The 16,549-nt window shown below is 36.6% G+C and overlaps 1 protein-coding gene across 4 annotated transcripts in view; it reads right to left on the bottom strand.

Annotated features, from left to right (window-relative positions):
* Positions 1 to 2,284: 2,284 nt before the first annotated feature.
* The window catches only part of FSD1L (fibronectin type III and SPRY domain containing 1 like), a 66,478-nt gene continuing 52,213 nt past the window's right edge, over positions 2,285 to 16,549 (bottom strand). For 2 of the 4 annotated variants that reach the window (XM_039239813.1, XM_039239821.1), the window contains exons 10-13: positions 12,600 to 12,700; positions 11,904 to 12,155; positions 9,835 to 9,923; positions 2,285 to 2,991 (exon numbers count right to left, since the gene is read on the bottom strand). In XM_039239813.1, coding sequence (XP_039095744.1) covers positions 2,869 to 2,991; positions 9,835 to 9,923; positions 11,904 to 12,155; positions 12,600 to 12,700 — 565 coding nt within the window. In that variant the 3' untranslated portion in view covers positions 2,285 to 2,868. Of the gene's footprint in view, positions 2,992 to 9,834; positions 9,924 to 10,913; positions 10,975 to 11,391; positions 11,480 to 11,903; positions 12,156 to 12,599; positions 12,701 to 16,549 lie in introns of those variants that run through there. The other 2 variants (XR_005529778.1, XM_039239826.1) reach the window with 2 other exon arrangements.

Genomic DNA, 16,549 nt, shown 5'->3' with positions numbered 1-16,549 from the left:
GTGTGCTCAGTTATTAAATGCTTGATATATACATATTTACCAAAAGTTAAACACATATGTGACATGGTAAGCCCAAATAGCCAAAATGAATTGTAAAAAAATTCTTTTTCTAAAGTGCTTAAGGCAATTCCTTCATTTCTTTAGTCAAGTTTACTAAAACTGGTTTGGGATTCAACTGCTAAAAGAGAAATGCAATATCAAATGCATGTTTTTATAAAACAAATTTTTTATATCTGCCAGACATCTGTTACCGTCAACCTCTCATGCATTTCTTTTACAGAAAGCAATCATGTTTGACCCGTCAAAACAAAGAGTAAGCAAATGAACAAAGGAAGTCTGAAAGGGTATACCATCTTCCCACAGTGCATTAAAATTGAGCAAAAAGGCTCAATAGTTTTTAATTCAAATGACAATGAGAATGTTATATATTATGGTCAAGTTAATAGTTACCTTAATTTGATACTATTTAAATAGGCACTACAGTTGATTATTTTCTAGTTTGAAAATGAGGGTGGCAGACTTTTCCAGTTTCACTTAACACATATGAATTTAAAACTTTTGTTCTTTATATTTAGAGGCTTTAAGAAGCAGCATACATAGTAACAGGAAAACCTCAGATTCTTATTTCGAAGTAATAATTGTTATTACTTCAAATGAATTTTCCAAATGAATATTAGAAAATTTAAATGAAGGGTTTCAAATGGTGGCATGAGCACAGGATGGAATCATATGCACTCCTCCAGCCCCTGATTAATATTTCCTCTGCTCCATACACCTGCAATAGAAGGCCCTCACCAGTATAACATAATGGTCTCTGGCTTAAATATCAGTTGACGCTGCATGGGGCATGGAGTAAGAGCTCACTTAGAGGAAGAAGGCACTGAATTAAAGAGAAGACACAATTACATAAGACATAATAGTAAAAAATTTTATACAAGAACTTCTGGCTTTTTCTGTGTCATTTTTGCTAAAATATACATGTGTAACTTCACATAAAGTAGTTCTACCACTAAATTACTGCTTTCAGATGTAACTCTATGAAAGAGAATTATAACTTCCTGTTTCCTTAGGTCCTGGAATAACACCACTGTAGGGAACAGAACAGACAAAAAAAATTTTTCAAAACCTCTAGGAAGAACAAAAACCAAAATTATAGTTAGAGAATCAAAAGGATATCGATTGGCATACTTCATTCTCTCAACTGCCTTACAGTCTTTAAAAACTACCAATATGTCATGACACAATGGTGCAGATATAAATGTCCTCTGGAAAAATAATACCAAGTTCAAATAAAATTCCTCATCTAGGTCTGGTTTTATCAAAAAAAAAAAATCTCATATCAGTAAGCAGTAAACTTTAAGACAGAACGAGTTATTCCTATTCCACAGGTCTTTCTGTAGAAGGCAGCTCAGATGTAAGCAGCAATAGTCCCTTCTTGACAGAAGGTTGTCATAGCATAATACACTTAAAATAAGAATGAAAAAATGTCAACATGAGAAAGTAAAATTCAGAGACCACCTAAAATGCTCAAGGAATCTTAAATACTGTAATCATAACTTTCAGTTTGGCTCAAAGAACTTGTATTAAAATTTTTAACCAACTTTTAGAAAATAGGTATGTTCGACTCAATAACCATGGGTTTTACTCATTGTTCAACATATTTTCCCTAAGGTTGGGAAAGATTATTCTATCATGATTTTTGGAAGAATTATACCCCTTTAGAAAGCAAATATGAAAAATAACCTCTGAATAATTATGTTTGAAAAACTCATGTGGCAAATAAGTCAGAGATATGTAGACATTTTTCAAAACACTTGTTTAAACCATTCCATACCTTATTAAAAATCAGACATAAATGACCTCAGTAGTTTTAGGCATCTCCCTTTATAATGTATCTTCTTAGATAAAACTTAAATGGTGCAGGCTTTTCTACCTTTTTTTTAACTTTAATAAAATTTCACTCCTACTGGAAATATTAAAAATCAATATAATTATCAATTATTACCAAATTCAAGTGGGAATTTTACCAAGACAACTATTAAAGGTAGTAATAAACCCAACAATAAAATCAGAAAATAGAAAGCTTTAAATAATCTTATCCATCATCCAAAATGATGGAATGAAAAGAAGTCTAATTAAACGAGGCAACATATAAAGGATATCCCTTTGCCACTGTTAGTGCAGCAGGTAAAACAAACAAAATGAAAAAAAAAAACCCACTAATGTATGAGTGATTTTAAGCTAAACTCTTCCTATCCACTCTATTTTGAGTTTTAACTCAAGAGAAATATCACAGCATTTGGAAAAGAGAAAATGATAAACCACCTAGTAAATAAAGCAAAAGAGGATAATTTAGCAAAACTCAACTTCTTTACAAAAGAACAATTAAGGAAAATTTCTAGCATCTCCAATCAATGATTTCAGTTTTTAGAAAACTTTAGAAGACTGTATATTCTTAAAGCTTCAGTATAAGAACCTAATAATAGGTAGTGATGAGATAAAGTATAAGGGAAAGAAGACAAGATTTAAATGCTTTCTTTCAGATCCTAGGGCTACATACTAACTAAACATATTAGAAGAGCCAAAGTAATCCAAGAAAATGAGTTTCTATGTAACTATTTAAACACTGCCTTTTTTCCCATTTGCTCTTCAAAACATCAGTTTCTTGCTCAGTTATCTGCTTGCTTGATGTTACTGCACAGTAGGTTCCCTTGAGTACTTGGTACTAGATGCTTAATGCTAACACATTTCAGGCCTTAAAGCAGAAGGTAGCAAACCTGATTTCCACCACTTGTAAATTTCTGTGATTAGCAACTGCACAGAAAAGGCCACCCAGTCAAAAGGAGTGAAACATATTCTGAGTGAGCATTACTGAGTAACATTGTTTAGGCTGCTAGCTGAACCCGTCATTCCATTTTCACTTTTCTGAAGTGTTCTCACAGCACTTGGAACCTGCATCCCAGTATTCAAAGAAAGTCCACCACACCAAACCTAAAAAAAAGACAAAAACAAAGTTTTAGTTAGATTTCAAATCAAATTAGAACTGAGGTGATCCTTAAAGTCCCATGTGAAAGGCAAAATGCCACATATGTGAACATCAACAAGTTCCAAACTGATAACCTTCATATTTGAACTGATAAGAAGTGAAAAAGGAAGGCTAACTCAAGAGTCTTTGAGAACCAGAGGCCAGAGGAAGTCTTTGTGGTAGCAGAGCCCACTGGAATTGCACACAAGAGAGGGAACTAAAGGCTGCAGAAATTTAGAGATTAAATTTTTAGGATTAATAGGCAAAAAACACCGGCTATTACTACTGATGCTAACCTTCACAACCAAGAGAAGTGCACAAAGAGCCAACTTTCTTACCCCAGTTAGTGCTTTAGGTTGTGATAAGGTGTGGCCTGAGACTATAGGAATCCAACACTCCAGTGTTAACAGAGTAAAATCCATTATTTCCTTCCCTAACTTGTTAAGAATATGAACTCTTTTGTTAATTCTTTAAGAACTTCTAAGAAAAACGCAAATGGTAATATCCAGATATCCTGTAGGCAAAACAAGATCCATAAAAGAAAAAAATTGGACAAACAAGATTTCATTAAAAGGAAAAACTTCTCGGGGCGCCTGGGTGGCTTAGTCGGTTAAGCGTCTGACTTTCGCTTAGGTCATGATCTCGCTGTTCGTGGGTTCGAGCCCTGTGTCGGGCTCTGTGCTGACTGCCAGCTTGGAGCCTGGAGCCTGTTTCAGAGTCTGTGACTCTCTCTCTCTCTGACCCTCCCCTGCTCACACTGTCTCTCTCTATCTCTCTCCTAGAAATAAAGCATTAAAAAAAAATTAAAAAAAAAAAAAGGAAAAACTTCTATTCAAAATGTCTAGAAAATGAAAAAAGTCACAAACTAGGAAAAAGTATTTCCAAAACAGTTATTTGATTAGGATCCATATCCAGCATACATAAAGAAATCTTAAAACTCATTAATGAGAAAACAAGTACCCCAATAAAAAATGAACAATAAATACTTCATCAAAGAAATTATAAAAATGGAAAATAAGCACATGAAAAGATCCTCAACATCATTTGTCCTTAGGAAAATGAAAGTTAAAACCAGAATGAAATACCATCATATGCCTATTAAAATTGCTGAACAGGGGCGCCTGGGTGGCTCAGTCGGTTAAGCGTCCAACTTCGACTCAGGTCATGATCTCACGGTTTGTGGGTTCGAGCCCCGCGTCAGGCTCTGTACTGACTGCCAGCTCAGAGCCTGGAGCCTGTTTCAGATTCTGTGTCTCCCTCTCTCTCTGACCCTCCCCTGCTCACACTGTTTCTCTCTCTCTCTCTCAGAAATAAATATTAAAAAAATTGCTGAACAAAAAAATCTGACAATATTAAATAATGGCAAGGATGTTGTAAACTCTCATATATTGCTAGTAGGAATGCAAAAGTCACAATACAAGAAACAACAGGTCTTGGTGCAGATGTGTAGAAAAGGGTATCCCTCTTGCACTGCTGGTGGGAATGCAAACTGGTACGGTCTCTCTGGAGAACAGTATGAAGTTCCTCAAAAAAACTAAAAATGTAACTACCCTACCATCCAGCAATTGTACTACTAAGTATTTACACAAAAGACACAAAAATACAGATTCAAAGGGTTACAAGCACCCCAATGTTTATAGGAGAATTATCAACAACAGCCAAACTATGGAAAGAGCCAAAATGTTCATCTACTGATTAAGGGATAAAGATGTGGTGTGTGTGTACAACACACACACACACACACACACATGCACACACACATATGCACACGCACATGGAATATTAATAAAAAAGAATGAAATCTTGGGGTGCCTGGGTGGCTCAATCAGTTAAGTGTCTAACTCTTCACTTTGGCTCAGGTCATGATCTCACACTTCAGGCTCTGCACTAGCACGGAGCCTGTTTGGGGTTCTCTCTTTCCGCTCTCTCTCTGCCCCTCCCTTGCTCACACTCTCAAAATAAATAAACTTTTTTATTTTTTTTAAATATTTTTATTTATTTCTAGGAGAGAGAGACAGCGTGAGCAGGGGGAGGGTCAGAGAGAGAGGGAGACACAGGCTCCAAAACAGGCTCCAGGCTCCGAACTGGCAGTCAGCACAGAGCCCGACGCAGGGCTTGAACCCAAAAACCGCGAGATCATGACCCAAGCGAAAGCCGGACGCTTAACCGACTAAGCCACCCAGGTGCCCCTAAACTTTTTTAAAAAATGAAAAAGAATGAAACCTTGCCATTTACAATGACCTGGAGGAGCTAGAATGTATTACACTAAGCAAAATAAGTCCAAGAAAGGCAAATACCATATGATTTCCCTCATACATGGAATCTATTTCTTTATTTACTTTGAGAGAGAGAGCATGAGCAGGGGGTGAGCAGAGGAAGAGGGAGAGAGAGAGTCCTAGGCAGATTCCATGCTCAGTGTGGAGCCTGATGCAGGGCTTGATCTCATGACCCCATGATAGTGAGATCATGACCTGAAACAAAATCAAGAGTCAGCACTTAACTGACTAAGCCACCCAGGTGCCCCACACATATGTGGAATAAAGAAACAAAACAGATGAACATAGGGGAAGGAGGGAGAAGAGGAGAGAGGGAAACAAACCACGAAAGACTCTTTTTTTTTTTTTTTTTAAATATTTTTTTATTTATTTCTAGGAGAGAGAGAGAGACAGTGTGAGCAGGGGAGGGTCAGAGAGAGAGGGAGTCACAGACTCCGAAACAGGCTGCAGGCTCTGAGCTGGCAGTCAGCACAGAGCCCGACGCGGGGCTCGAACCCACGAACCGCGAGATCATGACCTAAGCGAAAGTCGGACGCTTAACCGACTAAGCCACCCAGGCGCCCCTAAACCACGAAAGACTCTTAATGATAAAGAATAAACTGCGGGTTAATGGAGGGAGGTGGGTAGAAGATGAGTTAGATGGGTGATGGGTGCATATTGTGTTGAGCACTGGGTGTTGTATTTAAGTGATGAGTCACTGAATTCTATTCCTGAAAACAATATTGCACTGTATGTTAACTAAAATTTAAATAAAAATTTTAAAAAAGGGAATGCAAAAGTCATACAGTCACTCTGGAAAACATTTTGGTAGCTTCCTACAAATTTAAACATACACTTAAAAAATTTTTTTTTATGTTTATTTTTGAGAGAGAAACAGTGTGTCAGTGGGGACGGGCAGACAGAGAGGGAAACACAGAATTCAAAGCAGGCTCCAGGCTCTGAGCTGTCAGCACAAAGCCCAATGCAGGGCCCTAACCTACAAACTGTAAGATCATGACCTGAGCTGAAGTCAAATACATAACCTACTGAGCCACACAGATGCTCAATGTACACTTTCAAAGTGATCTAATAGTTCACTCCTAAGTATTTACCCAAGAAGAATGAAAACAAATATTCACACAAAAACCTATTTGCAAATATTTACAGTGCCTTTATTCATAATTGTCAAAAACCGGAAAGAACCCCAAGTCCTACAACTGATGAGTGGATGAATAATGTGTGCTACATACATAGCAATAAAACAGACACTCATCAGCAATAAAAAAGAAAGGACACAACTGCTAAACACAACACTGATGAATATCAAATGCATTATGCTGTAGAATCAAAAGTCTACATACCATATAATTCCTTTTCTGTAATATTCTGGAAAAGCAAAACTGTAGAGACTAAAACCTTGTTAGTGATTGCCAGGGCTGGGTGTGATCAGATAGGTCCATTACAAAGGAAGATGAAGAACTCTTGTAGGGTGATAGAAATGTTCAATGTCTTGATTATGGTAGTGTTACACAACTGTATGCATTTGTCAAATCCCACAGAACTGTACACTACTATGAATTATCCTTAATAAACTTGCTTTTAAAAAGAAAACTAGGGGCGCCTGGGTGGCTCAGTTGGTTAAATGTCTGACTTCAGCTCAGGTCATGATCTCAGCGTTCGTGAATTCAAGCCTCATGTTGGGCTCTGTGCTGACAGCTCAGACCTGGAGCCTACTTTGAATTCTCTGTCTCCTTATCTCTCTCTCTCTGCCCCTCTCCTGCTCACGTTCTGTCTCTCTCAAAAGTAAATAAACATTAAAAAGTTATTTTTAAATAAAACTAATCTTGTACACAAAAAGTTTAATAATCACTTACCTAGTTAATAAAGGCTTCAATGAAAGGAAAAAATAATTTCAACCAATTTGAAAATATATTTCCTAAAGCAACTTACAACATTTACTAATGTAGTTAGTGTTTAATTATTTGGAATGAAAATCAATAAGCTCACTACTTATCTACTTGAGATAAACTCAAATTTAACATGATATCCAACCCTCTGAGACATAAGAGATTATGAGATTATCACCTCACACTTGTCAGAATAGCTAAAATTAACAACTCAGGAAACAACACAAAGTTAGTGAGGATGCAGAGAAAGGTGAACTCTTTTGCACTGCTAGTAGGAATGCAAACTAGGGTAGCCACTCTGGAAAACTGTATGGAAGTTACTCAGAAAATTAAAAATAGAACTACCCTATGACCCAGCAATTGCACTATTAGGTATTTATCCAAAGGATACAAAAATACTGATTCAAAGGGGCACATGAACCCCAATGTTATAGCAGCACTATCGACAATAGCCAAATTATGGAAAGAGCCCAAATATCCATCAATTGATGAATGGATAAAGAAGATGTGGTATTTATACACAGAATGGTATATATTACTCAGTGATCAAAAAGAATGAAATCTTGCCACTTGCAACAACATGGATTGAACTAGAATGTATTCTGCTAAGCGAAATAAGTCACTCAGAGAAAGACAAATATCGTGATTTCATTCATATGTGGAAGTTTAAGAAACAGATGAACAAAGGGAAAGGGACAGAAAAAGAAGATAGAGGGAGGCACACCATAAGAGACACTTAAATACAAAGAACAAACTGAGGGTTGCTCAAGGGGTACTGGGTGGGGGGATGGACTAAATGGGTGATGGGCATCAAGGAGGGCACGTTAGGATGAGCACTGGGGTTTTTTATGTAAACGATGGATCATTACCTTCTACTCCTGAAACCATATTGTTTGTTATGTTAACTAAGTTGGATTTAAATACAAGCAAAAAAGTTTTTAAAATAAATAAACCTGAAATTGAGTAGTCCTGAAATTATATATGTGTGTACAGACACATATATTTTGCCTACCACACAAAGACTGTTAATCTAATATTTTATAAAGACAACACTGCACTGCAACAGAAAAAAAGACGATCTTCTCTATAAATGGTCATGGAATAAGTGGATAGCTATTTAAGTTGAACCCAACATCATACCAAACAGCAATTCTACATTGTACTTCCATTGTAAATGCAGTCTATATCTAAAAGTACAAGGAAAAGCTTTTAGAAGAAAACAAGAATATTTTCATGACTTTGGAGGTGAAAAAAGATTTCTTAAAACACAAAAAGTGCTAACCATAAATTTTTAAATTGATAAATTGAGCAACATTAAAATTAACAACCTTTTTTTCATGCGAAAATACCAAGAGGGAAAAGGAAAGCCAGAGTAAAAAAGAAATTTGCAATACATGTATCTGGCAAAAGAGTCACGCTACTTAAAGAACTCCAAATCAATCAGTAAGAAGTAGGAAGAAGACACAATAGAAATACAGGCAAAAGACTTGAGCAACTATTTCACAAGAGTGTACCTAAATTGCCAATAAACAAAAAAAAAAAAGGTTCAACAGCATGAAAATCCACAATTCAATATATCATACCCACTAGAAGAACTAAAACTTAAAAAAGATACTACCAAGTGTTGATAAAGATATACTGCTAGCAATAAAATAGTATAACCAACAACTTTGAAAAACCCTGCCCCTACTAGAGTTGATTACACATACACCATACTATCCAGCAACTCCAGCCTTAGTTATATACCCAATGGAAATATATACATAATTTGCCAAAAGGCACAAACAAGAATATTCATAACTATTCTAGTTGTAAATGTCCCTAAGGGGAAACCACGCAAGAATCCAACTAAATTAGAATGGATATATAAATGATGAAATAGTCATATAATGGAAAACTATACATATAAATATAAAACTATATGAGAATGAGTGAAGTACTACCACATTGAACAGCATGAATAAATCCCACAAACACAGTGCTAAACCAAAAAGATACTGTATACAAAGTTGAAAGGGAGGCAAAATGAATTAATGGTATTAAAACTCAAGATGGTAACCATTTTGCAGGTGGGCCAGTAGAGGCTATAAATGGGCACAAAGAGGTATATGAGGCTCTGTTAAGGTTCTGCTTCTGCTCCTTCTTTTTTTTTTTAATGTTTATTTAGTTTTGAGAGAGACAGAGACAGAGTGTGAGCAGGGTGAGGGGCCAAAAGAGAGAGGGAAACACAGAATCCAAAACAGGCTCCAGGCTCTGAGTTGTCACCACAGAGCCTGAGGAGGGTCTCGAACTCACAATCCATGAGATCATGACCTGAGCCAAAGTCAGACACTTAATTGACTGAGCCACCCAGGTGCCCCATTAAGGTTCCACTTCTTGATCTAGATACTGATTACAAAAATGTGTGCAGTACTATGAAGATTCATCAAACTGCATTCTTAAGGTTTGCATACTTTTATGTAATAATATTTACTTCACTAAAATATACCAAAAATATACACACAATCACAGATTTGGGAGAGGTAGATTAGGGAAAGAGGAAAGAATATGAAGAAAAAATAAGATATTCAGTTTCCCCAAATATAAAGAGCACAGATTGTTCTCAATAAAGTTGCTTAACCAAGTAAAATATAAATTTGGTACTAACCATGAAACCAGGTAGTACTGGCTGCGTAAATTTTGTCTTAAAGGTATACAACAACTGTTTTGAGCTTGCATCATAGAAAGAAAGTTGACCTAAAAGGGAAGAAAAAGCCTAATTTATTATACAAAAACATTTAATTAAATCTAACACATCATCATGGGTAAAGTAATAACTAAATACAGATTTTGGGACTTTTTTTGGTTACAAACTATAAGGACTGGACTTAGAAATTCTCACTTGAATATCAGTAGTACACATTCTGAAAGAAAAGGCCCAAATCTAGTTTTCTTTCCTGATTTTTCAAGATCTCTATAGTGCCTCCATAATCCTGCATTATTGTACTTATTCAACTATAGACTCTTTTATCAACTATAGACTTAATTTTGTTCCCTAGTTCAACAGGGTCATCTTCAAAAATTTATAAGTATTTTGATGACAGTAGAGAAGGTACTTATCAAATACCTAATTCAAAAAGCTTAAGCAAATTTTGCAAAGGATAAATATTAAGCTACTTTATAGATGATTTTAACAGAAATGTTAAAAAAACTTGGCCAAATCTATTAAGATGAAACCATAAGAGACTCTTAACTATAGAGAACAAATTTAGGGTTGATGGAGGGAGGGAGATGGGAGATGAGCTAAATGGGTGATGGGCATTAAGGAGGGCACTTGTTGGGATAAGCACTGGGTGCTATATGTCAATGATGAATCACTAAATTCTACTCCCAAAACCAATAGTACACTCTATGTTAATTGGAATTTAAATAAAAAATTGAAACAAGAACAAAAAATGAAACTTAAGGACAAATGTAATATTCTTGAGTTTAAACAACAAAAAACAATCCTAAACTGCCCAATATATGGGGGTGGGGGGTGGGGAAGACAATGTGATAGAATTCCATGAAAAAAGATCTAGTGGACTGGGTGGTTACAAGTTCAATATACACCAACAACGCTAATAAGTCATAGTACTATAAACTGTTGCCAAATTACATACATGTCCTATAATTGTCTGCAGTTTCATGTTCTACTTTGAGAACCAGTCTTTAAGCGATAATGTTGACATAGTTTACAACTCCATACTTTAATTTTGGAAAAATTAAACTGTAAGAGGAACGGCCAGTGATACAGAGAATGCATAGTCTGGAAAACCAGCACAAAAAGCAATGTTAGTAGTTTTTAAGCAAATAAGGATTATCATGTAAATGTGAATTAGGGACCATAATTCTGTGTTTCTTCAGATGACAATATTTAAGTATAGCAGTCTCAGAAGGTATCAGGAGAGGTGCGCCTGGGTGGCTCAGTCGGTTAAGCATCCAACTTCGGCTCAGGTCATGATCTCATGGTTCGTGGGTTCGAGCCCTGCGTTGGGCTCTGTGCTGACAGCTAGCTCAGAGCCTGGAGGCTGCTTCAGATTCTGTGTCTCCCTCTCTCTCTGACCCTCCTCTGCTCATGCTATCTCTCTCTCTCTCTCTCATAAATAAGTAAAAAACATTTAAAAAAATTTTAAAAAGGTATCAAGAAACAAAACAAGTCAATTTAAGAAAAACTTTCTATTACCAAGTGCTACCCAACAATGAAATAAGCTATCTTCTGCAACAATAAACTTCACATTAAAAAGTTCTTCAAGCACAGGAGTGACAACCACCTGCAGAGATAACAGTAATAAGGATTTTAAACTGTGTGGCAGGTGGGTTGGGTATTTCTAAGGTCTGCTCTAACTTGAAAAATCTGACTTCACTACTCTTTCTTTACAGGTAATAAAATCAGGTCAGAAAGGAATAAAAATGGACAGAAAAAATTTTAATGCTTAAGACTAAAATTAACAAAATCATTCTTTCAGACCTATTAAGCATATTATAGACGAGTGCTTTTTTAAGGCTTCAAGCAAACATCACGCACCCGTCCAGTCAATTCCAGATCTGAAATTACATTTGTGATAAAATCCTAGTAGGTCAAAACACCTTTAACAAAAATATTAATAAAAACTCTGTGTAGACGATTACCAATGAAAAGTACTGAAATATAAGCAACAATGACAAAATGACTTATGAGAAAATCAGTAAACTTACCCCCATCAAAATCACAAAATACACCTATTCTCTCAGGAACAGTAACATCCAAGGCTTTGACTTTATTATTATGCTTTGCTGCAAATGTGTTTTGCAGCCAGTTGTTGACATGGATACACCAACTAGTGTTGGTCTTTCCTAATTGGTCAAATTTCCCCAGAGTCTTATACGCTACTCCCACACTGTAGGATTTACAATCCTTCTGGGCCTTGACCTCCCAATAATGTTGTCCACTTTCAATAGCAGTGTCTCCTACAAAAGATAAGAAAGGTAAATTTGACTCTTACTTTTTCCTTACAAGTCACATAGATTTTTACCTCTCATCCCACAAAATGGCACAAAAAAATCTGATTCAGGAAAATAACCATATTAACACACAGACACTATAAGCCAAGTATTTGTTATAACTTTACTTGTATATTTACTGTTATTTTTTCTGATTTATAAAAAGCTTTAGAACTTTTCTTCCTATCTCTTCAAAAGATACACATATACACAGAGCACTATGTAAAATGAAATAAAGTTTTAAATCAATAGACAATTTGAAACCCGCCAAAAGTAATTAGGCTTCAAGACGGTGAAACTCTGGCAAATATTCATTCAAAACAGGCCACTCCAGCTCTAAGTGGGTAGAAAGCCCAGCAGTGTGACTGTGATGCCTTTAATCTGACACAATGAAGATTATGTTTATCGTACCCAGCACTGTGTATGACTCCCCAGTGAAACGATCTCTGCTGCCTCTTACTGTTGGTGGCCTGGAGCCTATGGATGTCCGTTTGGGGGATGGTGTGCCGCTTCTATATAAACAGGAAAAAAAGAAAAACAAATATTCTATGCTGTAAATGTCTCACAAACTAAAATTATAAATCATGAAACTGAAAAGTTTTAATTACGCTGGACAAATAGCACCATTTAATTTTATTTGAATTATTATTAAACAGAGCTGTCAATTAAAAACACTGAAATATAAGAAGTCATCAACACAAAGCAGGCTGAACACTAATATCATGCAGACAGAACAAAGCCTATACAAAGAACACACAGTTGAAATAAGAAACAATGCCAAAATGAGACAAGTTAAAAGGAAAACGAACTGAGGGGAAAAAAACACTCAAAAAAAATAATGGATTATAGACCTTATATTTCTTGCAGCTAAATTTAAATTTTAAAATGGCAGAAATAGGCTTATTATAATAAAAACTAAATAACCTTTTCATAAGCACAAAGTATTTCTGTTCTGGATCTTTTCTTCTTAAAAAGAGAAATAGTAAATACCCACCCAAATCCATGCACAGGATAATATCAAGTATTATAAAGCATTTCTCCTACAAGATTCAACCTGATCTCCCCTTATATCAATTTATAGGATATGATAAATGAGACAGTACGAGGCCTTTCATTACACCTCAAAAACTCAAATCAAGACCCAAAGATGTTTAAAAATAACATTTCAATTATATTGAATCCCTGCATTTAAAACACAGAAAAGAAAACAAACTGTAACTTACCAGTAGTAAAGAAATAAAGGGAAAAGCATGGAGAAAAGACAAACAGGCATAACTATTAAGAGTGGCAGTTTAAATTTCAGAGGAAAGTTAAATAAGGAGAACTCTTCCATTGCAGCATTCTAGACTGTCAACCCTAAGTACATTTCTGCAAGAAATACAACAGCTATTACTGTCCGATGCCAAACACGATCCCTCCCACCTTATCCCTTTATAGACACCTACGCAGCTCCACTGTGTAAATCAAGGCTCTTTGTTTACCTGCACTCTAGATTATTTTTTTACTAGCTTCTGAAATGATCTCTTTGCCACCTAATTCATCTTGTTCATTGTTACCACATAAACCTAAGTCTGATACTGCTACCTTAAAATCTTCAAGTACTTCCTTACTGCCTGCAAACAACTTAGCTTTGAGTTTCAGGTGCTTCTTGATTTGGTCCCAGTCTGCTTTTCTAGCCTTCTCACCCCTAGAAAGCACTATTTAGCTAAACGCAGCAGTGTGTTCCTTAAACTCAGGCAACCTGCTTCAGTGCCTTTCCTCTAGTTTATGCAAGCCCAAATGGCACGTGTTCTTCCACTTCCTTGAGAACCAGCCTGAATACTATTCCATTAATGAAGATCTTCCAGATCTTACCAGGCTAAATAACTCTCCTGAGGAATCCGCCTCCAGGCCAAAATCCTATGTGTAATCTTTCAGGCTGAACCATAATTATAAAAGGCTTTAAGTGACAGGCCTGAGAGGGCTGCCTTTCCCAACCAGACTTGGTACATAGTTAGTTCACCAGTTTCTGAAGGAAGATGCAATTCTCCCCCACCCCAACCCAGTGCTCCTATGCATATCTGCATTCCTAGCTTAGGCACCTCTATTCAGAAACCCCCTTATGGGAGAGGGGATCTTCAGCTGAGACTTTTTCCGCTGCTTCTGAGTGGACCACCTTAAAGGGGTGGTGTGAGGTGGTGTAGTCTGAAGACACTTCTCTCCATTCAATCTCAATACTTTTCCACATCTAACCTTTCCTCTTCTCCTTCCTTCTTGGCTGCAGGTCCATAAAACAACAGGAAGAGCATTCTGTTTAGGGCTCTCTTGGCAGTGAGATGATCTTCCAGTAACTACCATCTGCAAACTGCTTTGATTTACCTGACCCTTACCAGTGCTATTCTGCTGGGAAAAACAGAACACTGAGGAGAGCTAGCTCCCTTTCCTTTGTGGCCTCTTGCTTATACTGTCATAGTAAGTGAATAAAGGCTTGATTGTTACTTTCAGTTTGGCTCAGTGTCTAATTGACCACTTTAACAAATGGGAGCTCAGGACATCTTTCTTCTCAAACTCCTTTCATCACACTTACCATTACAGACAATCTCTACCTTGTATTACTGTTATTTATATATACATAGATATCTCATATACAAAAGTTAGGGCAAATTTCTTAAAGACAGGAACAGTGTTCACCCCTGCAAACCCCACCACATCCAACTAACATCCACACTGCAACATCTTACAGTGAATAAATATTTATGGAAAGAATAAATGTGCCTAACATTCCAGATGTACTCCACATGTAAAATACCCTTTAAAGGAGAGGAGGAAAAAAAAGGAGAGGAGAAAGAGAAGTAATATGATCTGAACTGCTAAATACAAACACTCTAAAAATCTCCAAGGAACCAAATGAAACTTCATACCCTCTATTAAATCCAGCAACATTCTACAATTTATAATATCCCAACTCTGAAGTTACTTTCATTAATAATGAACAAATAAACTAGAAAAAATAAAAGAAGATAATTTTGAAAAGGGAACACATTCTGGTTTCTGATAAAGATATGTGGTATCTTCTACTACCTCACGCTGGTCAGAGTGGCTAAAATGAACAAATCAGGAGACTCTAGATACTGGTGAGGATATGGAGAAAAGCACCCTCCTACACTGTTGGTGGGAATGTAAACTGGTGCAGCCCGTCTGGAAAACAGTGTGGAGGTTCCTCAAAAAATTAACACTAGAATTCCCCTATGACCCAGCAATAGCACTGCTAGGAATTTACCCAAGGGATACAGGAGTGCTGATGCATAGGAGCACATGTACCCCAATGTTCATAGCAGCACTCTCAACAGTAGCCAAATCATGGAAAGAGCCTAAATGTACATCAACGGAGGAATGGATCAAGAAGATGTGACTTATATATACGATGGAATACTACANAAACAGTGTGGAGGTTCCTCAAAAAATTAACACTAGAATTCCCCTATGACCCAGCAATAGCACTGCTAGGAATTTACCCAAGGGATACAGGAGTGCTGATGCATAGGAGCACATGTACCCCAATGTTCATAGCAGCACTCTCAACAGTAGCCAAATCATGGAAAGAGCCTAAGTGTCCATCAACGGACGAATGGATCAAGAAGATGTGGTTTATCTATAAAATGGAATACTACACGGCAATGAGAAAGAATGAAACTGGCCATTTGTAGCAGCATGGATGGAACCTGAGGGTGCTATGCTGAGCAAAATAAGTCAGGCAGAGAAGGACAGATACCATATGTTTGCACGTATAGGAGGATTAGGAGAAACTTAATGGAGGATCATGGGGCAGGAGAAGGGGGAAAATAGTTGGGGAGAGGGAGGAAGGCAAACCATGAGAGACTCTTGAATACTGAGAACAAACTGAGGGCTGATGGGGGGGGAAGGGAAGGGCGGTTAGAGGCATGGAGGAGAGCACTTGTTGGAATGAGCACTGGGTGTTATATGGAATCCAACTTGACAATAAACTATGAAAGAAAAAAAAGAGAAAAAAAGATATGTGGTATCTTCAAATTAGTACATTATTAACCATGCAGTTTGAACTGATTCATCTTTCTGGGCATTGTCTTTATAACTTCAGTAATGACCTTTATTTCTTATCCTCAATGCTTTTGAAACTACATAATTACTATACAACATAGAACACTTCAAACCTGCCTTGTGTCAAATACAAATAAAAGCAAAGCTGTAATGTTAGATGTACTGAATATAGCACAAGAAAGATGCCAGGTATAAGTAAATGCAGGAAAAATCAGATGAGGGAAAATAACTCAAGAAAGACTTTAAAAGCAGAGCTTATTGTTTTGTTACCATATACAGTATAATCCAAACAGTGTGCAGCATAC

The sequence above is a fragment of the Hyaena hyaena genome, unplaced genomic scaffold (assembly GCF_003009895.1).
Source record: "Hyaena hyaena isolate Hyena2069 unplaced genomic scaffold, ASM300989v1 scaffold_6, whole genome shotgun sequence".
NCBI classification, from domain to species: Eukaryota; Metazoa; Chordata; class Mammalia; order Carnivora; family Hyaenidae; genus Hyaena; species Hyaena hyaena.
This window is presented reverse-complemented; position numbering and strand designations above follow the sequence as displayed.